General features: G+C 41.8%; 1 protein-coding gene across 1 annotated transcript; it reads left to right on the top strand.

Annotated features, from left to right (window-relative positions):
* Positions 1 to 1,238: 1,238 nt before the first annotated feature.
* Positions 1,239 to 27,598, top strand: LOC135546229 (zinc finger FYVE domain-containing protein 1-like). Its single transcript, XM_064974484.1, has 11 exons — positions 1,239 to 1,442; positions 15,744 to 16,248; positions 16,629 to 16,849; positions 17,073 to 17,179; positions 17,765 to 17,873; positions 18,136 to 18,233; positions 18,432 to 18,549; positions 18,910 to 19,080; positions 19,408 to 19,597; positions 20,085 to 20,183; positions 20,438 to 27,598. The coding sequence occupies exons 1-11, from the start codon at positions 1,326 to 1,328 to the stop codon at positions 20,668 to 20,670; spliced, it is 1,968 nt and encodes a 655-aa protein (XP_064830556.1). The 5' UTR covers positions 1,239 to 1,325; the 3' UTR covers positions 20,671 to 27,598.
* The last annotated feature ends 16 nt before the right edge of the window (positions 27,599 to 27,614 follow it).

The following is a 27,614-nucleotide window of genomic DNA, read 5'->3' on the forward strand; positions in this document are numbered from 1 at the left end:
TCTGAATACTTAACTCCATGTGACATTTCTTAAATGTGTGTATATTTTTAAAATTCTAAATACCAGTTTTTTCTTTGTCATTATGGGGTATTGTGTGTAGATTGATGAGGGAAAAAACGATTTCATCCATTTTAGCATAAGGCTGTAACGTAACAACATTTGGAAAAAGTCAGGGGGTCTGAATACTTTCTGAATGCACTGTACTTGCCGAGCTCATACTTAAATAGTTATGCGCATGCTTCACGTGATAGAAATCTGAATGCACTACCAGCACTTTGAAAAGGTGATGTAATTATACTTTGCTGTGGATATATTGTCACACATTCCTACCGCCAAAAGGACCAACTGCATGGACAACTGGCAAAGTACATTAAACTAGCTGATTCAAATAATCAACGAATCATAGATTTTCTTGGGGGGGAGGGGGGCTAACATATGGATTTGTTTTAAGACGGTCATACCAAGGAACATTAAGCTATTTGATTTAGAATTTAGGACCCCTTTAGTTATCAAAAATATATATTTTTTTAAATATTTGAGGAAACATTTAATTTAGCCTTACTGCTGTTATCCCATAGAAACACATTGAATAACATATTCATACGTGGACAATTTAATTAAAATAAAAAGGAAGTCTGTTTTGAAGTGGCTTTCCTATATCTCAGAGATATAAGATCAGGAAAATATTTGTAAAAAAAAATAAAAAATACACATACAGTAGGCCTGCTCTATTTATCCTCTTTAACACACTAAATCCTTCCATACATAAAGTACTCCCATTCACTTTTTAAAACTGGTACCAGGCTACCTTCAGATGAGCCTTTTGTGGCTTGTGGGCGTCCTAGAGCAAATCTGACATGTAGGCTACATGTTTGTGAGATTCTCACCTTTCCATAATAGTTAGTGGTTTTCGGGAAGTCTCATGGTCTGACAAAGCTCAGTCACCTTTCACGGCAGATGCGGAAGGCTGACGTCGGCGGATGCAGTAAATTGAGCCGCAGGCCATGCAAAAAAAACATATCTCTAGATGTTTTATTTTTTATTATGCTAATTCGACTCTAGGCGGTCCAGCATCTCATTTTCTGCTCTCTACCCTTTCGTTCAGTGGTTTTCACTAATTATGCAGTGTTCATTGAGTTCGTGTCAATTTGCATATTCACCACAAGATGGTGCTGCTGCTGAGCATACGACAGAACACTCCTCACGTAACTACGTTGTCTTTTGCGTGCTCCATTGCTGATGGCTCCTACCTCACCAATCCATGTGTTGTATTGTTGTTTTCGGGAGTGGGGGAAGTTTCTATTACCAGGGATGGTTTGATAACAATGTCCGAAGTACTGATGAAAGAAATGGAGGAGGTATCGCTTTGTTACATAAAAACAGAAGATCACCCGGAAAATGGTCGGAGTTTTCTTTTGGTTGATGAACAAGAAAATCTGCAGGTAACGACGTCGGTTTGCTAGCACACAACTAACGTTAACTGGCTAGGAAGAATGAAACAAAGTCCACACTGGTTGGCCAAAGGGTAACATTAGACAGCTTTCATATTTGTGTTAACAAAATTAAATATGTCACGTTGCCATCCCGTCTTGCACAAGTAACAGCCAACTACGGTGTTAGTTAGCTATCGTTAACGTTACTCGTTATGTTGACATGGGCCTCGTCGAACCATACCTTGCAAACGGTAGCCAATTAACATATATGTATTGTTAAAATAACATTTAACCTTTATTTAACTCGGCAAGACAGTTAAAGAACAAATTATTATTTTACAATGCCGGCCAAACCTTCCCCTAACACAGACGACGCTGGGCCAATTGTGCTCCCCACTATGTTGTGATACAGCTCGGGATCGAACCAGGGTCTGTAGTGACGCCTCATGTAACTTTGACTAGCTCGTCATACTTAACGTTAAAGATAGTTGTTTTCAAAAGGGCAGGAGTATTATACCTTGATGTCTGTCACATAGAGAATTATAGAGGCCTCTAGTGACCAGAAGGCAGTTTTGGCATGGGCAGCGCCATTGAGGGCTTCTGCAATTTTAAAGTAGTCAACTGCTGTCACAGACGCTATAATGGCGCAGATATAAATATTAGTCCTCTATCTATCTCTATGGTCTGTCATGACTGGCCTTGTTTCAGTTTCCTTTCAGGAAAGTCCCCAATGAATCAGGCTGTGCAAACGCCACACTCTAGCTGCTTTTAGCAACCCGGGTGTATTTACATACACGTTGCTCCCAGTCTTTTTGGGTTGCACAAAAACAGTCTGCTGGAAGCCAGAAGTTAAGTACAATTACACATTGATTTACTGTACCGGTGGGCATGATGGTTGGTCATTATGACTGGGGGGTATTTGAGACAAAATATTTAAATGATCATATTATTAAACAGACTTTCCAAACGTGGGTCTGTTGCAGACTCACGTTTTCTCTGCTTACCTCATGTCAAAATAAAGTGGGTCCACGTTTGGAAAGTCTGTTTAATAATACGATTCTTCAGATATTCTGTTCAAATTCCCCCATCATAATGACCAACCATCCTGCCCACCGGCACTGTAAGTTGAAAGGGAATCGTTTTTAACTTCTGGCTTTCCGTGTACTGTTTTTGTGCAACCCAATACAATTGGGAGCAACACCCAATACAATTGGGAGCTCCAGAAGCAGCTAGCCACACAAGTCTTGACTGAAGCTAATTAACTCCCTTGTAGGGTTGAGCCTAGCTCTTGAGAGTCCAAGGGTCTATGGCTAGCTACCCAGCCCTTGAGTTCTCAACTGAACATCAGGACCACAGCTGGATCAATGAACTACAATCCCAACGCTTTGTTTTAACATTTAGAAACATTAATAATCCAGTGTGCAACACCGTTTTGGAAACCTATGGAACTTAACTTTCACATGTAGGAGAAAGAATCTTTAGATTACGAAAGATGCACCTACAGTATGCAGTTTAGCAAAGTTGCATTATGAAACGCACAGCCATCAGCACCCATCCGAGGTCCTAAACTTCCTTCCCTGTTATGCTCCATTGGGGTCGTTTGAAGTGGAAATTGGATGGGAGGAAGTGTAGTCTTTGTTGTTTGAAGCGGAAATTGGATGGGAGGAAGTGTAGTCTTGGTTGTTTGAAGCAGAAATTGGAGGGGTGGAAGTGTAGTCTCGTTTGGGGGTGGTGTTTTTACAAATACATCTTCATGTTTTTTGTACATAGTATAGATTGACTTGATTTTATTAGGATCTATTTTAGTCTTCATTTGGACTAATCTTCCAAGAGTCCTTAAACATTCAAATACAATTTATAATACGATCACATTTTCACATAACACACTGTTAAAAACAGATATAATACACTGACATATTGACCAGATAAATACTTTAACAGTCTGAAAAGATAGATTGATTCCTTCATCTACCATACCTTCCAATGTATTTTATTTTAATGGTTCTAAAGTATTGTTTACATTTATATTTTGAAATGTTTCTGGTTTGCTCAGATAAATGATTCCATTTCTTTATTGCTTTAAATCAAAATGTTATTTTGCCGATTTCTCTTTTCTGTCTGGATAACACAGATGGTGGACAATCTATTCCTAGCATTTACTGAATGTCTGCCTCTTACCAACTTAATACTGGTGTGAGTAGTTTGGCTGTTTTAAGTGGTGTACTTTGTGAAATAAAATAAGCATATTTTTTAATTATCTTGTTGATTTATGACCAACCAAGAGCATTGAGCATGACTACATCAGAATAACCATATCTCCACCTTAAATCAATCCTTGCTGCTTTGTTCTGAGCAATCTGCTCCCTCCTAATTTAACTTGCTGATGCATTTCCCCAGACCACAGGACAGTAGTTCATCTGACTCCAAATTAATGATTGGGTTGTTTGACCACAGAACAGTAGTTCACCTGACTCCCAATTAATGCTTGGGTTGTTTGCTTAAGAATCTTTCCAGGTAATTATTTAGCCATGGTTCCGATCAGGCATGCAGTTTTAATTTGTTTTATTACATAGATGAGTTATTTGAAACCACCATGATGATAAGCAGTTGTTTGGCTGCACCCCTAGTAGTTTGGTTTCTGCCACTTCCTCAATTTGTACTCCCCCATACTTAATTGTATCCCATACTGTGTTGGCCTTTTCCTGGTGGAACAGACCAACATAACCTTGGTTTTCTTGGTGTTCAAAATAAGTTTGTTCCGGCAAACCCACTCCCTGATATTTCCCTGAACTACTGGTAGAGCTTGTTGTACTGATTTGTCTTGCAGTATAAATTGTAGTATCTGCAAATATAGTAGCTTGAGTTTCAGATAAGGCATAAGGAAGGTTTTTGGTATATATTAAGTAAAAACGTGACCCAAGGCAGCTGCCCTGCGGTATTCCACAGTTTAAAGCATGGGGGGAAGAAAATGACCCATTTGATATAGGTGGACTGTTGCCCGTCAGTTAGATTTGACTGTACTCAATTCAATGCTGCCTTCTTAAACCCATAATGCAATAATTTTGTCAAAAATATTGAATGATCCACTAAATCAAATGCTGCATTAAAATCTAAAAATAGTACACAACAAACCTGCCATTATCCATAGCAAGGAGCCACTTGTCAGTCATGTCAACCAATGCAGTGGTAGTGGAATGGTTTTTGCGATAAGCATGCTGTTTTGCTGTAATCAGATTACTATTTTTCATGTACTCCCATATGTCTACTCACAATACCCTCCAATATATTACTGTAGCAGGAGTAATGGGTTCTTTGCTTTCTTTTGGGATTGTACACAGTTTAGCATGCTTCCATGCATTTTCCAGTGACCAATTAAATATCTATTTCAGTGGAGCTGCAATATGGGGAGCAGCATAGCAGTTTTTTAAAATCCATAAAATCATAACCTGTAGATTTTCCAGCGGTTAATGACTTCAATAGGTTTAACACCTCCTCTAATGACACCATTTGCAGGCTAAAATAGCAGTTTGTTTTGGTCATAATATGATCATCAATCCATTGGACAATAGCTTGTTTAGAATAATGAGTGTTTACGTTATCACTCAGTAAATTAATTTTCTTTGTAAAAGAAAATCTGCAAAATGATTGGCAATATCAGCTGGTTTTGTTATTCTTCTCCCGTCAACCTCCACACTAGATGATTAAATTATTAAAAAGCACATACACTGAGTGTTCAAAATATTAGGAATACTTACTCTTTCCATGACATCGACTGACCAGATTAATCCAGTTGAAAGCTATGATCCCTTATTGATGTCACTTATTAAATCCACTAATTAAAGAAGGAATTTTAAGCCTTGAGACAAGACATGGTGTGCCGTTCAGAGTGTGAATTGGCAAGACACAATATTTAAGTTTCTTTGAACGGGGCATGGATGTAGGTGCCAGGCGCACCGATTTGAGTGAGTCAAGAACTGCAACGCTGCTGGGTTTTTCACGCTCAGCGGTTTCCCATGTGTATCAAGAATGGTCCACCACCCGAAGGACATCCAGCCAACTTGACACATCTTGTAGAGTCCAAGAAGGGGTGAATTTGAAATGCCTAAACTATCCTATTAAACGTTCCGGGTGTCTTGGTATCCTAGCAAGAAACCATGTAGTTCTAGCAATGCTCCGAGAAACACACCTGCTCCAAAAGGGCTCATAGAATAAAGAACCATTTGTACAAACTGGCTGCTTTTTCATCATCCCCAAACAAACTAAAGGTGTAATCATAATGATACATGAGAAACCATCTTGTGTAAAGGGGAAGACCAAGAAGGCAGAATCACTTTCCTTAAATGTATCCACAATGGAAAGAAAATGCCCTTTTATTAATGTGTACGCTCCAAATTCATATGATCCTACGTTTTTTAAAATTCTCATTCTCTGAACAGCGTATTGTTAGAATTAGCTGAATTCCATCTGGTTATTGGGACAGACAGGAATGACATGTGGGACAAATCTAATATGAATAACTACAATCCACACGCAACCAAGGCTCTCCAGCATATAGTCTCTGATTACAACTTCATTGATTCTTGACGAGCACATATTCCTAAGGCAAAAGAGTACACTTTATAGTCACAGGCGTAAATCATTCTCACAAATCTATTTCATACTACTATCTACAACCCGAGTTTCTTTAAGAAAATAGAAATTCGACATAAGCGCTTGTCTGACCACTACACTTACTACTGCCAACTTCAAATTTCAGTGTCTCGTAAAAGAGCTGATGGCTTTTTCAATGTTTCATTACTACAAAATCCTACATTCAATTTGTGATCCCCTGGACATCGAGGGGACTCCCACCTATGCTGTTAGGTCCCCCAATGTCGTGGGGGTCGGCTCCAGTATCCCTTCCATGCATCTAGATACCATCTGTGGTCACCTTTGCCATATACTCGAGAGAGGACAGACCAGAACAACAGTTTTAGTTTAGGGCATTTCTGAATCATGAAATCCAGACAAATCATTCACTGTATGACAAATGATTACTGCTTCCAATATTCTTAACACAAATGTCTAAGACAAATATCAATGAGAATAACGACACACAGGGGAAACCATTTTGTTTCCCCTCCCAAAATGGCTTACACTCCCCTATCATCTTGGCGATCTCACTGCGGAGTTACAGGGTCAGGGAGTTAGAGGGCCAATCCTTAGGGAGAAATCCAGGCCATCCAGCAGACCCAATCTGGTGAGTTTGGTATCGACACAAGACAAAAGCAAAGCAAAGAAAACAAGAACACCAATACACTTCTTCATATATCACTCGATACGCTTCTTCATATATCACTCGAGGGGGGAAAACTTAAGTCCATTTGGAGTAACTGTCAACCATTAACAACATATCTTTATTTTAGTTGCAGGCATGTGAAGAAAATCAATTTGCATATTTACAAAGGGGCCCCAGGGGACTAGTTATTCCCAATTTAGACACATGACTCACATCGTGATTCATGTGTCCCAAAAAAACAAGGAAATAATTGTATCCCATAAGGTAATGGTAAAATAGACTAGAGACAAGTGTCCCTCATTCAGGGGGAGCGTGCTCTCTCTGTCCTTCTCATGGTCTGAATCACACACAGGGCTATTGCTACATTATAAACTTCTTCCTAGTTATTAGTGTTTACATAGCCCATTTAAATGTCTCTGGTCTTTCTAGTGAGGGTGCTCAGGCCTCACCAGAAAGTCAGAACTGAGGTCATTCAATCCCATTAAGTGAGTGTTTCTTTCCCTTTTCTTTCCCTGTACTTCAGACATTATTTAACATTCCAAACATTTTGTGTACCAGGTTTACATTGGGTTTTTCAGTACATTTCTTATCAAGATAATTGTCATGTGTGCAGCCAAAACTCTGACAATAGACACTTCAGAAAATGGCCTTTGTGTGCCCTTTAAGGTGCATCCTTTCTAACCTGTGAAAAAGCCACTAAAAATAAAGACCCCACACAATAAATCAGTATTAACACCACGAACAAATACACTGCTCAAAAAAATAAAGGGAACACTAAAATAACATCCTAGATCTGAATGAATGAAATTCTTATTAAATACTTTTTTCTTTACATAGTTGAATGTGCTGACAACAAAATCACACAAAAATTATCAATGGAAATCAAATTTATCAACCCATGGAGGTATGGATTTGGAGTCACACTCAAAATTAAAGTGGAAAACCACACTACAGGCTAATCCAACTTTGATGTAATGTCCTTAAAACAAGTCAAAATGAGGCTCAGTAGTGTGTGTGGCCTCCACGTGCCTGTATGACCTCCCTACAGTGCCTGGGCATGCTCCTGATGAGGTGGCGGATGGTCTCCTGAGGAATCTCCTCCCAGACCTGGACTAAAGCATCCGCCAACTCCTCGACAGTCTGTGGAGCGAGACATGATGTCCCAGATGTGCTCAATTGGATTCAGGTCTGGGGAACGGGCGGGCCAGTCCATAGCATCAATGCCTTCCTCTTGCAGGAACTGCTGACACACTCCAGCCACATGAGGTCTAGCATTGTCTTCCATTAGGAGGAACCCAGGGCCAACCGCACCAGCATATGGTCTCACAAGGAGTCTGAGGATCTCATCTTGGTACCTAATGGCAGTCAGGCTACGTCTGGCGAGCACATAGAAGACTGTGCGGCCCCCCAAAGAAATGCCACCCCACACCATGACTGACCCACCGCCAAACCGGTCATGCTGGAGGATGTTGCAGGCAGCAGAACGTTCTCCACGGCGTCTCCAGACTGTCACGTGTGTCACGTGCTAAGTGTGAACTTGCTTTCATCTGTGAAGAGCACAGGGCGCCAGTGGCGAATTTGCCAATCTTGGTGTTCTCTGGCAAATGCCAAACGTCCTGCACGGTGTTGGGCTGTAAGCACAACCCCCACCTGTGGACGTCGGGCCCTCGTACCACCCTCATGGAGTTTGTTTCTGACCGTTTGAGCAGACACATGCACATTTGTGACCTGCTGGAGGTCATTTTGCAGGGCTCTGGCAGTGCTCCTCCTGATCCTCCTTGCATAAAGGCAGAGGTAGCGGTCCTGCTGTTGGGTTGTTGCCCTCCTACGGCCTCCTCCACGTCTCCTGATGTACTGGCCTGTCTCCTGGTAGCGCCTCCATGCTCTGGACACTACGCTGACAGACACAGCAAACCTTCTTGCCACAGCTTGCATTGATGTACCATCCTGGATGAGCCTGCACTACCTGAGCCACTTGTGTGGGTTGTAGACTCCGTCTCATGCTACCACTAGAGTGAAAGCACCGCAAGCATTCAAAAGTGACCAAAACATCAGCCAGGAAGCATAGGAACTGAGAAGTGGTCTGGTCACCACCTGCAGAACCACTCCTTTATTGGGGGATGTCTTGCTAATTGCCTATAATTTCCACCTGTTGTATATTCCATTTGCGCATCAGCATGTGAAATTTATTGTCAATCAGTGTTGCTTCCTAAGTGGACAGTTTGATTTCACAGAAGTGTGATTGACTTGGAGTTACATTGTGTTGTTTAAGTGTTCCCTTTATATTTTTGAGCAGTGTATTAATTAACAGGTGGGTTGTGTGTGGGTGCTAAAAACAAACAAATTGTGAGGCCTTACTTATTTTGGAAGCTCCCTTAACAGCCAGATTCATGTACCTTTATACTAACTGTCTGTCTCCAGAAAGCATTTCAAAGGGAGAGATACAGAATAATTGGTCAACTCATCAGAACTTGGAAGTGGACATTCCATAAATCCCAGAAGAAAATAAACATGTACTTGGTTTACACATGTTAATCAGTCCTAAAAAAATCTTAATCTTATTTGAGTTTACTGCGTCTTTGTCATGAAGTCTTGATAAAACCATGCATATACAGAATGCATACTTCAGACATGTCAGATGACAGTGTCCCGTTAAGCGGAACAGCCACCTTCTAAAGTAAACAATCCCAGAGCCCCTGTTTTGTAACCTTATCTTTTTGACCTGTTGCATTGACATATGTCCCTGTAAACCCAACTAGTCAAAATAAGAAACCTGTTTTAACAAATATGCTAGGACCTTCACTTCAAAGAGTTGGTGCTGGGTTATCAGCTAAATATTCAGTACTAAAAACATTTGCTTGGATCTACTTCAATTCTGGACACAGTTTCACATAATGGAAACAGAATATTTTTTAGATGACATTACCTTCTTGCTTAAATGATTTGTGTTACCCAAACTGTATAACTGAGTAATAATACTTTGGAAATGGTCAAAAACGTCTCTTATTCAATGATTCATACCTCAGTTCCAAATGTCCCACTGAGTCCCTTACAGCCTGTTTGAGTTCAGTGAGTACTGACGGCTATCTGTTTCACAGGAAACATGTCTCTAACCCAAACCCCAGATGATGGCCTCTAATTTAATATCAATCCCAATGCTCAATCCCTCTGTTCATCATGTGACCTTGTATTGAAACATTATTTCTTCAAATTTCTTCAAAAAGACATTGCATTATTAGAGTGCTATCAGAAAGCCAATCGCCATTCACTTTGTTACTTTCACTAGTCTCCATATCTGTTTCCCTCGACTAGGACTCCCTTCTTCTCAATAGGAAGACCTTCTCAATCACTACTGTTGGATCACTCTCAATGTTCTGCTTTTCCCCCTATTGCAAGGTTTAAAACAAAACAAACATGATAACTTTCTCCATTGTTTTAATTTTAGTCTACCATAACAATGTTACCTCTTACTATTTATTACCACTTTTTGCTTCACATGTATTAAATTGCTTCACGTGTATTAATGTTATTTTAAGATTAACATGTATTTTATCAACTCAGCGCATTACATCTGCCAATTCAGAAGGGAAGAGATACATTTTGGAGGGAGCTTTCTTTTTTATTTCGAGACTAGAGTCTCTTTCTGGGATCAACTTTCACAATAACTGGGCTGGCACTGTCTGTCAGTCCCCTATAGATGGCATGCTCTGTCCATACTAAGTCTCTACCTATCAAGTTAAACTCTAGTAACCCATGATGCATTGATACATTGTTACTTTATCAAATCTAGTAACCCATTATACTATTAATTTCTCTTAATACTTTTTAGACCACATACGTACGTTTACGGGTGGTGTGCAAGTTGTATATTATTATGCTTTTTTTCTATTGTTACTGCATCAGATCTCTAGTAACCCATTATACTCTTCATATGTTACTTTATCTCTAGTAACCCATCATACTCTTCATATGTTACTTTATCTCTAGTAACCCATTATACTCTTCATATGTTACTTTATCTCTAGTAACCCATTATACTCTTCATATGTTACTTTATCTCTAGTAACCCATTATACTCTTCATATGTTACTTTATCTCTAGTAACCCATCATACTCTTTATATGTTACTTTATCTCTAGTAACCCATTATACTCTTTTGTGTTACATTATCTCTAGTAATCCATTATACTCTTCATATGTTACTTTATCTCTAGTAACCCATTATACTCTTCATATGTTACTTTATCTCTAGTAACCCATCATACTCTTTATATGTTACTTTATCTCTAGTAACCCATTATACTCTTTATATGTCATCTCTAGTAACCCATTATACTCTTTATGTGTTACTTTATCTCTAGTAACCTATCATACTCTTTATATGTTACTTTATCTCTAGTGACCCATTATACTCTTCATATGTTACTTAATTTCTAGTAACCCATTATACTCTTCATATGTTACTTTATCTCTAGTAACCCATTATACTCTTTATGTGTTACTTTATCTCTAGTAACCCATTATACCCTTCATATGTTACTTTATCTCTAGTAACCCATTATACTCTTTATGTCATCTCTAGTAAAAGCATATTCGGGAATAGCACTTTCTCCTTTCATATCTCCACATACATAACGTTATGCCATCAAAGTATACTGATGAGACATGTTATCCTCGTTACTAATGAGACTTGTTATCCTCGATTGAGATCCTGAGATGTTATCCTCTACCTGTAGACCCGAAAGGCGGTGGTGGACTGAGGTTTTTACATCCACACCACCCCATGTGCATCTTCAATGATTCATAAATGCCTACAATAACAATAACACCTCATGCTATTATCAGTGGTTCAGACCACATAGAAAAGTCTATCGTTGCATCCTATGCACCACGGTTATCTTGCCGCTACTTCCTCTATATGTTCATAAAACACCCCATGCTCAATAACACCTCGTGCTAGTAGTCCCAGACTACGATGGGTGGTGGTGGACGAAACCCCTAGATAACAGAACTGTCAATAATGTTATAGATCGAAAAACTCAGCTCACACAGAACTGGTTGGGGTATTCATTCAGACCTCTTTCACACCGGAGCTAGTCCCCTGACACTGGAGCTAATCTCCTGATAGCTCTCATTCACTCAGTACTTAGTAGCTACATTTCAAACCTCTTATTATCCATATTTCATCAGCTTAATATCCAAATTTCAATCAATCAGTTTAACACGTCCTTTACACACTCACACAACTTCAACATTCACTTAGTACTATTCCCAAACACACTCGATAATCTCCCGTATTACCCCATGTGCATCTTCAATGATTCTCTGTCGTTACTTCTTATGCACCACATGTATCTTTCACATACATATATTAGAAGACCACATGCTATTAGTAATGGCTGCAGACCACATAGACGCTTCTCTTATAAATGCCTACAGACAGCTGTCAGTGGGGCTTTCCATGGTACCGTTACGCCCTCGCTCTAGTCTTCTCATAAGACTAGTGAATAGCCTTCTCCTATAAGACTATGGGTACCTTTTTATGTGTTACTCACCTTAATTAGGTTTCCATAATTTATTTGAATTTGTATACAATTTTTTTTAAATTGACTTACTGAATTTCAAAAGATATGGCCCTCAATTGTTCACAGATGATGTCTCCCCCTGTGCAGTTCACAGTAAGGGTCTGGTCTGGCTGGGTTTGTCCTCTTTTGGTCAGACAGGAATTTCCCTCACGCTTCATAAAATGCGCTACCGGTTTTCCTCGCAGACCCTCACTGGAAAGCTCCACAGGCAAAATCAATCATACAGTTTGTGACACCAAATTGAAGGCTATTCCATGTGAGAAATTGCCAAGATACTGAAGATCTCGTACAGTGCACACTGGCCCTAACCAGAATAGAAGGAAGAGTGGGAGGCCCCGGTGCACAACTGGGCAAGAGGACATGTACATTAGTGTCTAGTTTGAGAAACAGAAGCCTCAGAAGTCCTCAACTGGCAGCTTCATTAAATAGTATCTGCAAAACACCAGTCTCAATGTCAACAGTGAAGAGGTGACTCTGGGATGCTGGCTTTCTTGTCAGAGTTGCAAAGAAAAGGCCATATCTCAGACAGGACAATAAAAATAAAATATTAAGATGGGGAAAAATAACACAGACACTGGACAGAGGAACTCTGCCTAGAAGGCCAGCATCCCGGAGTCGCCTCTTCACTGTTGACATTGAGACTGGTGTTTTTGTGGGTACTATTTAATGAAGCCTTTTGCTCATTTGTTCACCGGGGCCTCCCACTCCTCTTTCTATTCTGGTTAGAGCCAGTTTGCGCTATTCTGTGAAGAGAGTAGTACACAGCGTTTTACGAGATCTTCAGTTTCTTGGCAGTTTCAGAAGAAAGTACTTTGTTTTTGGCCATTTTGAGCTTTTGAGCTTGCTGATGCTCCAGATACTCAACTCGTCTAAAGAAGGCCAGTTTTATTGCTTCTTTAATCAGAACAATAGTTTTCAGCTGTGCTAACATAATTGCAAAATGGTTATCTAATGATCAATTGGCCTTTTTAAAATGATGAACTTGGATTAGCTAACACAACGTGCCATTGGAACACAGGGGTGATGGTTGCTGATAATGGGCCTCTGTACACCTATGTAGATATTCCATAAAATCTGCCATTTCCAGCTACAATGGTCATTTAAAACATTAACAATGTCTATCTATACTGTATTTCTAATCAATTTGATGTTATTTTAATGGACAGAAAATGAGCTTTTCTTTCAAAAACATGGACATTTCTAAGTGACCCCAATCTTTTGAACGTTAGTGTACATAGTAATGTAAATGACTCAGGATAAAATAAAACAATTAACAAAAAGGGAAAGACGTAGGAGGACTCTCCGAACCAAACTTTTAATTGTATTTCCGCCCCATCCTAAATTGGTTTAGACATAATTCTTCTGCCCCCCTGGCTAAGTATAGAGAGAAATATGGTGTCTCCTATTACCCTGGAAGAAGTGGTCTTCACTGGTATACAGTATCCCTTAAATAATGAAAACTACCCTAAAGGCTTATTATTGAAAAGCAACGTAACTGGGAATCAAAATGGCATGCCCATATTCCAATATTTCACAATAATGTCTTGTTATCTGGAAGGTGGCCTTTTGCCCCCCCCCCCCAATGGTCCAAATGTGGAATCCCCATACCCTTACTGATATCATGGACAGCAAGGGTTTGAGAACATTCCAAAATGTAAAAGATAAATACACATTACCAGGCAACTCCTTTTTTCTATATTTATGATTTCCTTTTTTCCCTATGGAATCCCTTTGGTAATCCAACTACTGAACCATCCACTGATGGGATTTATAAATAAATGATCTGGGCTCCTGAAAGGACTGATCTCTGAAATGTATAGAATCAACTTTTGGAAAGGTCATTCTGGGATAGCCATTAAAGTATGGTCCACAGATCTAATTGAATCTGGACAACCCTTTAACTGGAATAGAATATGGATAAATATGACCTTTGCATCCCGTAAACCGAACCATCAACTTATACATTTTAAGTTTGTTCACAGACTGTATCTAACACCAAGGAAACGTTTAACGTTGAAATTGGCCCCAACTGTTCACTGTGTCCCCAACTGTTCACTGTGCAGGTAAGCACATTTCTTCATATAATATGGGAGTGCCCTGCAGTTATATGCTTCTAGGGCAAAGGAAAAAATATATCTATCTATCTATTTTTTAGAAGTGCATGAATTTAAATATTCAATGCTTTGAATCGGTTATGTTACTTAATGATAATAGCCCCTTGAATCTCTCAATGAATCGTAGAAGATTACCGCTGGCAGGCAGCACTGCTGGTGTGGGAGGCATGGTTTCTGGTTGGGGAGGGAAGATACAGGAGGAGGGATGGGGGACTGAGGGATGGAACAGGTTGTGGTGGTCATTATATGCATTTCTTTGTTTTTTGTACCTGTAACCCCCATCCCCCCTTCAACAACAAAAAAGACAACTAAATAAAAGGGGGTCACAAACATTAAAATTTAACTTTCCTCAACCAGGACTCTAAGCTGACCTTTTTTACAGGGAGCACGTGTGTGCCTCTTGAAAAATGCAGGAGCACACAAAGAAATTAAGAACGCAAAGACAAATATTTTAAGTAACAAGACGTTTTCTTTGTAGTAATGGTTCAAGCATGACGGGCATGGCACCTGGGCTGCGGGACAGTGAAGTAATCATTGCAACAATTATCATCTGGGTGATGTTTTTTCTAGGTGCACTGATGGTCTTAAATTCAAATTCCAGGTCGCACAGCAAAACAATTAGTTGCATATGCGATTCAAATTGTTATACCTGTAGAGCCCTGTAAACTGCATACAGTAAGTATCTTTTGAATAAGGAAAATTATTGCTCGCTTATATGAATGTTAATTTCCAATCACAAATGTTTCAAAAACTGCAACGCGTGTAAGGCGTATTTGCATTTAGACAGAGGATTTGGGTATCATCGGAGCATCGGGACATTTTTCCTCACAAGGATAAAGGGGATGTTCAATGGCTCATTGTAATGAAATGCAATTTGAGTCATGAATAAGGGTAAGGTTGAGCCCTGAGACTACTTGTCAGTGTAAAGTTACCTTTGATAACATAATTGTTAGGCCAAATGCTAATGTAGGAGCCATTGTGTCCTATTTATGTGGTTGTTCTTACCCTGCTCACCATTAACACATTGGAAATAAAATATGCGCCTACGGCAATTACATCTGCATGTATTCTCTCCATACCTATCTGCTTCCATACTTCCTGGTTACCTGTCTGCCTATACATGTAACCCATGACCCAAATCGATATAGTGCCCCCTAGTGTTCATATTAAGTGGAATAAAGATAAGACAAACTATATCCACAACACAACAACCACATAAGTAAGCCTAAATTGCTCCTACAGGAAAAGTAATTTGACATGTATTTGACAACATAACATCCTATCGCTAACTATAACATAACTTGATCTGCCATCCTCTCCACCATTAACCCAGGTCCATGATGAAGCTCAGTTCCTGGAGAGGCTGGGCTGCGGGGACATGCTGGGCGTCAAGGTCCTCTCCATCTTCGGCAATACGGGCGACGGCAAGTCCCACACCCTCAACCACATCCTGTTTGGCGGGGATACCGTATTCTACACCTCCAAGTCCCCCAGCTCCTGCACAGTGGGCGTGTGGGCCGCCTTTGACCCCGGGCTGGGCCTGGTGGCTCTGGACACAGAGGGCCTGCTGGGGGCGGCGGCCAACCAGAACCAGCGCATGCGTCTGCTGCTGAAGGTGCTGGCCGTATCGGACGTGGTGGTGTACCGCACGCGGGCCGAGAGGCTGCACAACGACATGTTCCAGTTCCTAAGCAGCGCCTCAGGGGCCTACCTGAAGCACTTCACCCCCGAGCTGCGCGCCCTCTCCAGCCGCTGTGGCATGGACGTTCCCCTCTCCTCCCTGGGGCCGGCGGTCATCGTGTTCCAGGAGACCACCCACACCCAGCTACTGGGCCATGGTATGTACAGGAGAGGCCCAGTCACTAACATGCACCACATGCAATCATATGTTTCTATACATGCGTTACACAACAATTTGCTCGTGAGTTGTGTTAGACAGCACATTGTGGAATGGTTAGATTATGCTGTCATGTTGTTGTTTCAGACTCATTTGCCCAAAGTAATTGCACCTTGGGGATAAATAACATTCAATAAAAAAAGTAATTGAACAACAACACGCCAACATACTATTTAAATTCAGAATCACACCCAGCCATTACACTGGGTGAGACACACCCACAGATACAACTACTAAAGTCACACATACTACACTATTTACTCAACAGTCAGTTGGGTGTGTGAACTCAACCCATGACGTTGTCCTACTTTGTCCCCACAGAGCGAATAGATGTCCCTGGCTATGCAGACACTCAGCTCCAGAGGCGCTTCCATGACCTGGGCCTGGGTACAGAGGCCTTCAGCTCAGTGCAGTACGTGGGCACCCAGACCATCACTCCACCGACCAACTACTCTCTGCTCCTGGAGGCTGTACGCCAGCAAGTCAGGAACACTGCCACACGATCGCCCCGCCAACCGGCCATCGTCTTCAGCGCTCTGCAGGTCTGTGTGTGTTTATCTCTTTGCATTGTTGCATGATTCATTTGTTTGATAGACAGGTACTGCTGGTACTAGCTAATGTTCATGGGAATTATGTGCTTGTCTGGGTAAATAGGCCTTCCCAAAACCAACCAATGAATGTTTGTTTTGACCTCATGACCCTGCTTGGCTCCTCCCCTTCCATCCCCTGGGCCTCACCTCTCTCTCCTTCTCCCCTCCTTTCCAGGCCCTGAGTGACAGGTTCTGTGGGGAGATCTTAGACAACAAAATCCCCCTCTACTCCTTCTTCCCTGACGAATACTTCACCTGCTCTTCAGTCTGCCTCAGCTGCAAGTAAGTGACTTCCCTGCGTCTGCTGCATGTATCTGTTCAGAGTAACTTTATCACATGAATCAAAACTAAATGGGGAGGGACTAACCTGCATTTGGCCACTTGAATCTCTCGTTTTCAATGCAAACCATTTTCCATGTTTTGATACAGTGTGTACTGATGAATGGTGTATTCACCTGCTCCACGTGAGCAGGTAGTGCTAGGATATGTGTCCCTCCCAGATGGGTTGCCACAAAGGAAGCATAAAAGTCTTTGTCCTATGTAAATCATACATATCTACGAGTTTTCATTATGTACAGCGTCTTCTTTAACTTGGGAAATTTGAGCTAGATCAGAAGCCAAATTTTCCCTAAACATACTGATTGGTGTTCATATCCAGAAATAGACATTGGTTTAACAGACTCTCACTGCTTGAGTATGAAGCCTTGTTGGTCACCGTTATAAATTATGTTATGATGCACGTCTAACATCTTGTGCCGCTTGGAGAAAAGGAGCGACGCCTTTTGGCCATCCGCCAACATGGCAGGCGATCAGAGATGTTAAGTATGTGATGGATGGATTCATTGTCCTTGTTTTGTTTCCCCTCAGTATCCGCTGTAAGAACGGGATGAACCATCTCAGAGACAGAGTCCCTCACCTGGCAGACGGACTGTGTCAGTACGCTCACCAGTACAACAACAAGGTCCTCATCTGCAAGGTAAGGCATTTCACATATGGTCTGTGATGGGACGTAAGAGAGAGAGATACATTTAGTTGTGTTGGAAGCAATATAGACTTGTTAATGTGATCTGAAAAGAAAATGGACAAGAAAGTATTCTTCTATATATGATATAGGATGGAATCCTGTGGAGATGGTGTTGAACAATTTGTCGTACTAGCAAATGCATGAACCAAGGGTATGAAGCTAGCATTAATCATACGTTGTGTGCTCTCTCCCTGATCTGGTCCTACCCACACAGCGGTGCTATGAGGGTGGCAGGGAGGTTATTGTCATTCCTAAAACCTCAGCCTCCACAGACAACCCCTGGTTTGGGTTGGCAAAGTACGCCTGGTCTGGGTGAGTTGTTGAAGTAATCTGGACTCTTTGTAGACACACACAGACACTTACTTTCTGAATGGTATTAAAGATGTCCCTTTCAACCATCCAGTCAATGAAGTACCAGTCATTCACAGATACATAGAATCCACTCTGCCATCTAAGCCAATGCACTATATATTTCCTTCCACTCTCTCCACGGTGCACCGGCCCTGCCAGGTATGTCCTGGAGTGTGGCAGCTGTGGCATCATCTACCGCAGCCGTCAGTACTGGCTGGGCAACCAGGACCCAGAGAGCGGCGTGGTGCGGCCCGAGGTCAAACACGTCTGGGAGGGGGTGAGCTGAGACGCCTGGTCCTAATCACCACTCATTGTACTGGCAGGAACTGCAGACAAGCAGTCACTCAAGCTCAATTGAAGTGTCAGTGAGAATGTTTAGGGGCATTTGCGACTGAACTGGTTGGAATTTATATGCAAAGTGTCTGGCATATATTTAACTTTCAAAGTATGTCCGCTATCAAAGGTTAATAAAGATAATGTTAATTGCACTGGCAACAACAACACTGCACACTGTACTTCAATGGTTCATGGTCATCATCATCAATTATGAATGGATGAATACGCACTGCCAACATAGATATCAAATACATTCAAAGATGACCTCCCTCTCCTTCTGACCGTTGCTCTTTCTGTCCAGTCTGAGGCCTTCCTGACAGACCACCAGAATGCGGCGCAGAGGGTGCTGGATGGGATGAACGTTGTGATCCAGTCTGTGTCGGAGTACAGCACGGGCCCCACCAAGGCTGTCACGTCCTGGCTCACTGACCAGGTGGCCCCGCTCTATTGGAGACCCAACACAGACATCACCGTGAGTCATCACTCTCACAGCATCATCTAACCAGCAAACACGGCATCTTGACCAGCAACACACTCACAGGCTTTTTGAACAGATAGCAGAGCCCTAAGAGTAGCTGTTTTTATTAAGGTGAACGACCCAGTGCCCAAATACCAAAAGGACGCCGCATTAATTCTAAACCCAATATATCATCATTATAGTGAGTAAAACCAACAAGTGTCTGTTTTAATTCTCAAATGTGGCAATGAACAGAGTTGTTTGGTATGGTTGTGAGTGTATAGTTTTGACTCCTGGCTCTTGACATTCTAATCATTATTGTGCTCTGTGCCTGTCCCCCAGGTGTGTCACTGCTGTAAGAAGCCCTTTGAGGAGGCAGAGAGGAAGCATCACTGTCGTTGGTGTGGCGAGGGCTTCTGCCAGGCCTGTTCCACCCACAGGATGCCCGTACCTGAGAGAGGCTGGGGAAGCACCCCCGTCCGGGTCTGTGATGCCTGCCACCGCCAGGGAGGGACCGACACCACCAACCAGGGTCAGGATGCCAGCTAATGTTTTAGGATCAGTGTTGGGCCATGGATGTTAATGTAAAACCTGATGCTACCTCCAACTTAGTCTGATTCAGAGTCAGTTTTTAGTCAAATGTATTATTATTATTTTGTAATGAATGAATGGGACAATGAATGAGGGACGTGTCCTAAATGGTACCCAGTTCCTTTTTACACTGAACTATTGACCGAGGGCGGCCATTCTGGCTCGGACAATGCTTACTCGCCGAAGACTTACCATCTTACTTTACTTACTTGGACCCATTGGGCTCTGGCCAAAAGTAGTACACTAGCAAAGAGAATAGGGTTCAGTTTGGGAGACAACCAAGGTGTTTGATGTGAATAGTAAGTGTTCATTCATGTCTCCCTCGAAAGACGACTCCTCTCAAGGGACTTCCTAGTCAAATAGAGGTTAAAAGAACATGTTTTCCAGTGATCCTGATGGCTCTGTTGGTCCCTCTCCGTGTCCTGTAGTGTCTGTGGTGGAGCCGCGGGGGCTGATGGCCCGCAGGTTGACAGAGGTGGCCCAGTCTACTCTAGACATGGTCACCACTGCAGTGGACTACCCTCTGTGTGAGTACGGCTAGCGTCGTGTTTGAGAAACGCATCACAAATAAAGCTAGCTAGTATAAATGTCTCTGTGTATTCACTAAAACACTTGGGAAAAAACTTCACACCAGGTACCATAGTCATTTTACTGCATATGCAGACATAAATTCACAAGATACAACATTTAATATTATATTCACAAAGATTATAGTCTTTATCCTCTGCTCTGACTGTCAATAAACAGCTATTTATGTATCTCGCTCTCCTCCATGTTCCAGGCTTTGTGAAGGGAGTGGCCCGGCCTGACTACTGGATCCCCGACCAGCAGATCGTGCAGTGCCATAAGTGCAGAAAAGCCTTCACCCCCAGTATGTCCAAGCACCACTGCCGGGCGTGTGGCCAGGGTGTCTGCAGCGGTTGCTCCTCAAAGAGCCGCCCCGTGCCCTCCCGTGGCTGGGACCACCCTGTCCGTGTCTGTGACGACTGCGCCAGCCACAAGGGCAGCCTGTGAGGTCAGGGCAGAGACCAAGGATACTGTGCTACTAGGTATCTGAAATCTAGTGAGATGCCACGGCACACCACATTTGGCTTATCTCCGTCTCTCTATGCACTATGAGCCACTGACCTTTTTAAGAGAAAAATACCCAATCCAGGTGACCCCTGCCCTATGGGGAAGGCACTCGAGTGTGATGTGCTGAAGAAGCACTCTAAACATGGGACTGCCTCATCTGATATCGACTGCCTAAAAACCAAGAACTAAACTAGCGGGATAAAGAACTGGACTTCTGACAACTGGAAAGCTGCGACAGTTGTAAATGACTGAGTAAACCTCCTCCAAACAACCCACTGTTTGCACTGAAAGACATTAGCCCGACAACTTTTCTGTTTGCACACGTCTCTACTTGCGACCGGGAAGAATCTTAATATTATTCTTACCTGTTGGGAGTGGCTGAACATTGATTAGGTTTTAATTCGGCTGTGGGCTTGTAGTGGCCAGCCAAGCCTTTGCCTCAGACCCCACCAAGGAGTATAACAGCTCTGTAACCTGACAGAGGAGACACATGAAGTGACATCACAACATGCTCTTCCTCCCTGAATGTGATCTCGGGCAGTGTGCCATGGTTTTGAGTTGATGCACAAGGCAGGAAAATGAATAAATATGCGACATGCAGACATTCCAGTTGACATTAGTACCCCTTTTCACAGCGTCTTGCTGACCCCATCCATACTGTGCTGGCTCATGTATTTTCCTTGAACATGGTCCTTTCCAGCATGGTTCCAGCAACTAGGGTGGCTTATTAACCAGGTCAGTACTGCTGGGCCCGACTCACTAGTGTGAAAGGGGTATAGTGTCTTAACAGGTGGGCACTTTTGTGATCCATTGATGTTTTGAAACGAGCACGTTGTTTTTAATGAATACGGAGGGTTTAGTTAGTGAAAAGGCACAAGAGGCAGTGCTGTATCATGAATACAGGCGAATGGCGTTGTTCGGCCCGACACTAGAACGGAGTCGACTTATTTGCCTGTGACTGTATTCATGATACAGCACTGCCTTGCGTGACTTATTGTTTTTAGAAATCTGTTACCAACATATTAAAATAACAATGAAATATATATTTTCATTGACTTTATTTGAGAAGTAAATTCATAAAATGACCTTATTCTACCAGGAGAAAAATAAAAATCTGGTTCTTTTGGTCATGTTGCTACAGATGCGACCAAGTCGTTAAAGATTTTTGCATAGTTGCTATGCAACAGGATGGTCATCAGTTCTACTAAACAAAATGGTTGCTATGCAAGCAGGATAACTTTCGTGTCACTAGCTAGCCAACTTCAGCTCAAACAAGTCAAACATTTAACCTGGAATGACCGTACACTAGCTACATTTTCGTTTGAGCTGTTTTCTATTGGCATGTACTTGGATTTGTTCATGATAATGGCTTTGATGCGTGATTTCGCCTAGCTCAGAAAAGGTTGTCTCGTCTGGTCACAGAGAAATTGAAGAGTTAAACATTGTTTCCGAGGTTGGACAGGCAGACAGCGAGGTTTATATTAACCCCGCTATACCAAAATATATGCTAGTTTGGAAGCAAGGGGAAATAATGTGTGAGTTGAGATAGAGACGAGATGATTCGGACAGCAACAGGAACATGGCATGATGGAACTGTTATCAGGCATCCAGGATCCAAACAACCTGTTTAATTATTAGAATTATTAGCTCGTGTAATTGTTGGAAGAAATCTCAAATTGAATCGCTTGCTTATGTAAAGCACAGATTATTTGCAGTAATATCGTGTCTCCAGTATCCATTGATGTGACTGATGTTAGCTATTGATGTTAGCCGAATTAAAAAGGCAATTTCATTTCTCCATCAGATTTTATTCTCTTTATCGAGTACTGGATCCTATAATACTTGCCTTCTGTATAGTCATAACAAATTGTTGTTTTATGCAATGCGTATATACTATGAGATTCTGGGTATATGACAATCTTTTTTTTTTTTTTTATCAGTCTTGTCTGAATTTTAATTACCTGATACTCATAATATACCAGAGAACGATCGCCTTACGGCGAGGATAGCTGTGCTGCAAGCCCAGCTTCAGACGCAATTGTTAGACAAGGGTCATTTCAATGTAGGAAAGGATGAAACAGTGTCTGTGCCACCAGTAAGTACAGATAGTAACGTTAGTATAAATCCCCTCGCACAGTCCCCGCAGCCGGACAACTTTCTCATGGCTTCTGGAGGGAAATGCTGTAGGAATGCTCAACCGGTGTCACTTATTCAGCCGACAGAAACTTTCAACCTGTTCTCCCCATGAAGCAGCAAGTTGGAGTGAGAGGCTGAGCCTTCTCTGGTCTCTACTCCTCCCGTTACAGGTTCTGAGACGTCGAAGCCTCCCACCATAAGCTCTGACCAATTGAAAACCCTAGTCATTGGCGACTCCATTACCCGCAGTATTAGACTTAAAAAGAATCATAAAGCGATCATACACTGTTTACCAGGGGGCAGGGCTACCGAAGTTAAGGCTAATCTGAAGATGTTGCTGGCTAAAACTGGCGAGTGTAGAGAGTATAGGGATATTGTTATCCACAATGTTAGGATGAAACATTCAGAGGATTTACTGTGTTAAATGAGGCCTCACCTCCTTTTTACACTAGTGACCATGTCCCTGCGCATCCCGCAAAGGCGGAGGTGTTGCTAACATTTATGATAGCAAATTTCAATTTACAAAAAAAAAAAACATTTTCGTCTTTTGAGCTTCTAGTCATGAAATCTATGCAGCCTACTCAATCACTTTTTATGGCTACTGTTTACAGGCCTCCTGAGCCATATACAGCGTTCCTCACAGAGTTCCCTGAATTCCTATCGGACCTTCATGGCAGATAATATTCAAATTTTTGATGACTTTACTATTCACATGGAAAAGTCCACAGGCCCACTCTGGCTTTCGGAGCCATCATCGACTCCAACATGTCTCCAGACCTACTCACTGACACAGTCATACTCTGGACCTAGTTTTGTCCCATGGAATAAATGTTGTGCATCTTAATATTTTTTCTCACAATCCTGGACTATCGGACCACCATTTTATTACGTTTGCAATCGCAACAAACAATCTGCTCCGACACCAACCAAGAATCATCAAAAGTCGTGCTATAAATTCTCGGACAACCCAAAGATTCCTAGATACCCTTCCAGACTCCCTCCGCCTACCAAAGGACGTCAGAGTACAAAAATCAGTTAACCACCTAACTGAGGAAATCAATTTAGCCTTTCACAATACCCTAGAAGCAGTCACACCCCTAAAAACAAAAAACATTTGTCATAAGAAACCAGCTCCCTGTTATACAGAAAATACCCCAGCTCTGAAGCAAGCTTCCAGAAAATTGGAACGGAAATGGCGCCACACCATACTGGAAGTCTTCTGACTAGCTTGGAAGACAGTACCGTGCAGTATCAAAGAGCCCTCACTGCTGCTCGATCATCCTATTTTTCCAACTTAATTGAGAAAAATAAGAACAATCCAAAATGTATTTTTGAAACTGTCGCAAAGCTAACTAAAAAGCAGCATTCTCCACGAGAGGATGCCTTTCACTTCAGCAGTGATAAATTCATGAACTTCTTTGAGGAAAAGATCATGATCATTAGAAAGCAAATTACGGACTCCTCTTTAAATCTGCGTATTCCTCCAAAGCTCAGTTGTCCTGAGTCTGCACAACTCTGCCAGGACCTACGATCAAGGGAGACACTCAAGTGTTTTAGTACTATATCTCTTGACACAATGATGAAAATAATCATGGCCTCTAAACCTTCAAGCTGCATACTGGACCCTATTCCAACTAAACTACTGAAAGAGCTGCTTCCTGTGCTTGGCCCTACTATGTTGAACATAATAAATGGCTCTCTATTCACCGGATGTGTACCAAACTCACTAAAAGTGGCAGTAATAAAGCCTCTCCTGAAAAAGCCAAACCTTGACCCAGAAAATATTTTAAAAACTATCGGCCTGTATCGAATCTTCCATTCCTCTCAAAAATGTTAGAAAAAGCTGTCGCGCAGCAACTCACTGCCTTCCTGAAGACAAACAATGTATACGAAATGCTTCAGTCTGGTTGTAGACCCCATCATAGCACTGAGACAGCACTTGTGAAGGTGGTAAATGACCTTTTAATGGTGTCAGATCGAGGCTCTGCATCTGTCCTCGTGCTCCTAGACCTTAGTGCTGCTTTTGATATCATCGATCACCACATTCTTTTGGAGAGATTGGAAACCCAAATTGGTCTACACGGACAAGTTCTGGCGTGGTGTAGATCTTATCTGTCGGAAAGATATGTTTGTCTCTGTGTATGATTTGTCCTCTGATAAATCAACTGTAAATTTCAGTGTTCCTCAAGGTTCCGTTTTAGGACCACTATTGTTTTCACTATATATTTTACCTCTTGGTGATGTCATTCGGAAACATAATGTTAACTTTCACTGCTATGCGCATGACACACAGCTGTACATTTCGATGAAACATGGTGAAGCCCCAAAATTGCCCTTGCTGGAAGCCTGTGTTTCAGACAGAGGGAAGTGGATGGCTGCAAATGGATGGATGCTTGTTCTAGGTCCCAAGAAACAAACAGATCTTCTGTTGAATCTGACAGTTAATTTTGATGGTTGTACAGTCGTTTAAAATAAAACTATGAAGGACCTCACCGTTACTCTGGACCCTGATCTCTCTTTTGAAGAACATATCAAGACTGTTTCATGGATAGCTTTTTTCCATCTACGTAACATTACAAAAATCAGAAACCTTCTGTCCAAAAATGATGCAAAACAATTAATCCATGCTTTTGTCACTTCTAGGTTAGACTACTGCAATGCTCTACTTTCCGGATACCGGATACAGCTACCTGGATAAAGCACTAAATAAACTTCAGTTATTGCTAAACACGGCTGCTAGAATCTTGACTAGAACCACATTTTTTTATTCATATTACTCCAGTGCTAGTCTCTCTACACTGGGTTCCTGTTAAGTCAAGGGCTGATTTCAAGGTTTTACTGCTAACCTACAAAGCATTGCATGGGCTGGCTCCTACCCATCTTTCTGATTTGGTCCTGCTGTACATACCTATACGTTCGCTACAATCACAAGACGCAGGCCTCCTAACTGTCCCTAGAATTTCTAAGCAAACAGCTGGAGGCAGGGCTTTTTTTTTATCAGGGTCCTGATAAAGGGTTTCTTTTTCTTCTGAGTTTATATTTTAGATTCTTCAAAGTAGCCACCCTTTGCCTTGATGACAGCTTTGTACATTGTTAGCATTCTCTCAACCAGCTCCACCTGGAATTATTTTCCAACAGTCTTGAAGGAGTTCCCACATATGCTAAGCACTTGTTGGCTGCTTTTCCTTCACTCTTCGGTCCGACTCATCCCAAACCATCTCAATTGGGTTGAGGTCAGGTGATTGTGGAGGCCAGGTCATCTGATGCAGTACTCCATCACTCTCCCTCTTGGTTAAATATCCCTTACACAGCCTGGAGGTGTCCTGATTGTCCTGTTGAAAAACACATGATAGTCCCACTAAGCGCAAACCAGATGGGATGGTGTATCGCTGCAGAATGCTGTGGTAGCCATGCTGGCTAAGTGTGCCTTAAATTCTAAATAAATCACTGACGGTGTCACCATCAAAGCACCCCACACCATCACCATCACACCTCCTCCATGCTTCACGGGGGGAACCACACATGCGGATATCATCCGTTCACTTACTCTCCGTTTCTCAAAGATACAGTGGTTGGAACCAAAAATCTCAAATTTGAACTCCACTGGTATAATGTCCATTGCTTGTGTTTCTTGAACCAAGTAAGTCTCTTATTATTATTGGTGTCCTTTGGTAGGGGTTTCTTTGCAGCAATTTGACCATGAAGTCTCCTCTTAACAGTTGATGTTGAGATGTGTCTGTTAATTGAACTCAATGAAGAATTTTATTTGGGCTGCAATCTCAGGTGCAGTTAACTTTAATGAACTTATCCTCTGCAGCAGAGGTAACTCTTGGTCTTCCTTTACTGTGGCGGTCCTCATGAGATCCAGTATCATCATAGCGCTTGATGGTTTTAGCGACTGCACTTGAAGAAACTTTCCGTATTGACTGACCTTCATGTCTTAAAGTAATGATTGACTGTTGTTTCTCTTTGCTTATTTGAGCTGTTCTTGTCATAATATGGACTCTTTTGTATACCACCCCTACCATGAGGAATGCTTTTCCAAGAGTCTTGAAGGAGTTCCCACATGCTGAGCACTTGTTGGCTGCTTTTCCTTCACTCTGCTGTCCAACTCATCCCAAACCATCTCAATTAGGTTGAGATCGGGTGATTGTGGAGGTCAGGTCATCTGATGCAGCTCTCCAGCGGTCCTCATGAGAGCCAGTTTCATCATAGCGCTTGATGTTTTTTGCGATTGCACTTGAAGAAACTTTCAAAGTTCTTGAAATTTTCCGCATTTACTGACCTTCAAATCTTAAAGTAATGTTGGACTGTCGTTTCTCTTTGCTTATTTGAGCTGTTCTTGCCATAATATGGACTTGGTCTTTTACCAAATAGGGCCATCTTATGTATATCACCCCTACCTTGTCACAACACAACTGATTGCCTCAAATGCATTAAGAAGGAAAGAAATTCCACAAATTCACTTTTATCAAGGCACACCTGTTAAATGAAATGCATTCCAGGGTCCTCATGAAGCTGGTTGAGAGAATGCCAAGAGTGTGCAAAGCTGTCATCAAGGCAAAGGGTGGCTACTTTGAAGAATATCAAATATAAAGTATATTTGGGTTTGTTCAACACTTTTTTTGCTTAGTACATGATTCCATATGTGTTATTTCATAGTTTTGATGTCTTCACTATTATTCTACAATGTAGAAAATTGTACAAAAATAAATAAAAACCCTGAAATGAGTAGGTGTGTCCAAACT

The sequence above is a fragment of the Oncorhynchus masou genome, chromosome 9 (genome assembly GCF_036934945.1).
Source record: "Oncorhynchus masou masou isolate Uvic2021 chromosome 9, UVic_Omas_1.1, whole genome shotgun sequence".
Lineage (NCBI taxonomy): Eukaryota > Metazoa > Chordata > Actinopteri > Salmoniformes > Salmonidae > Oncorhynchus > Oncorhynchus masou.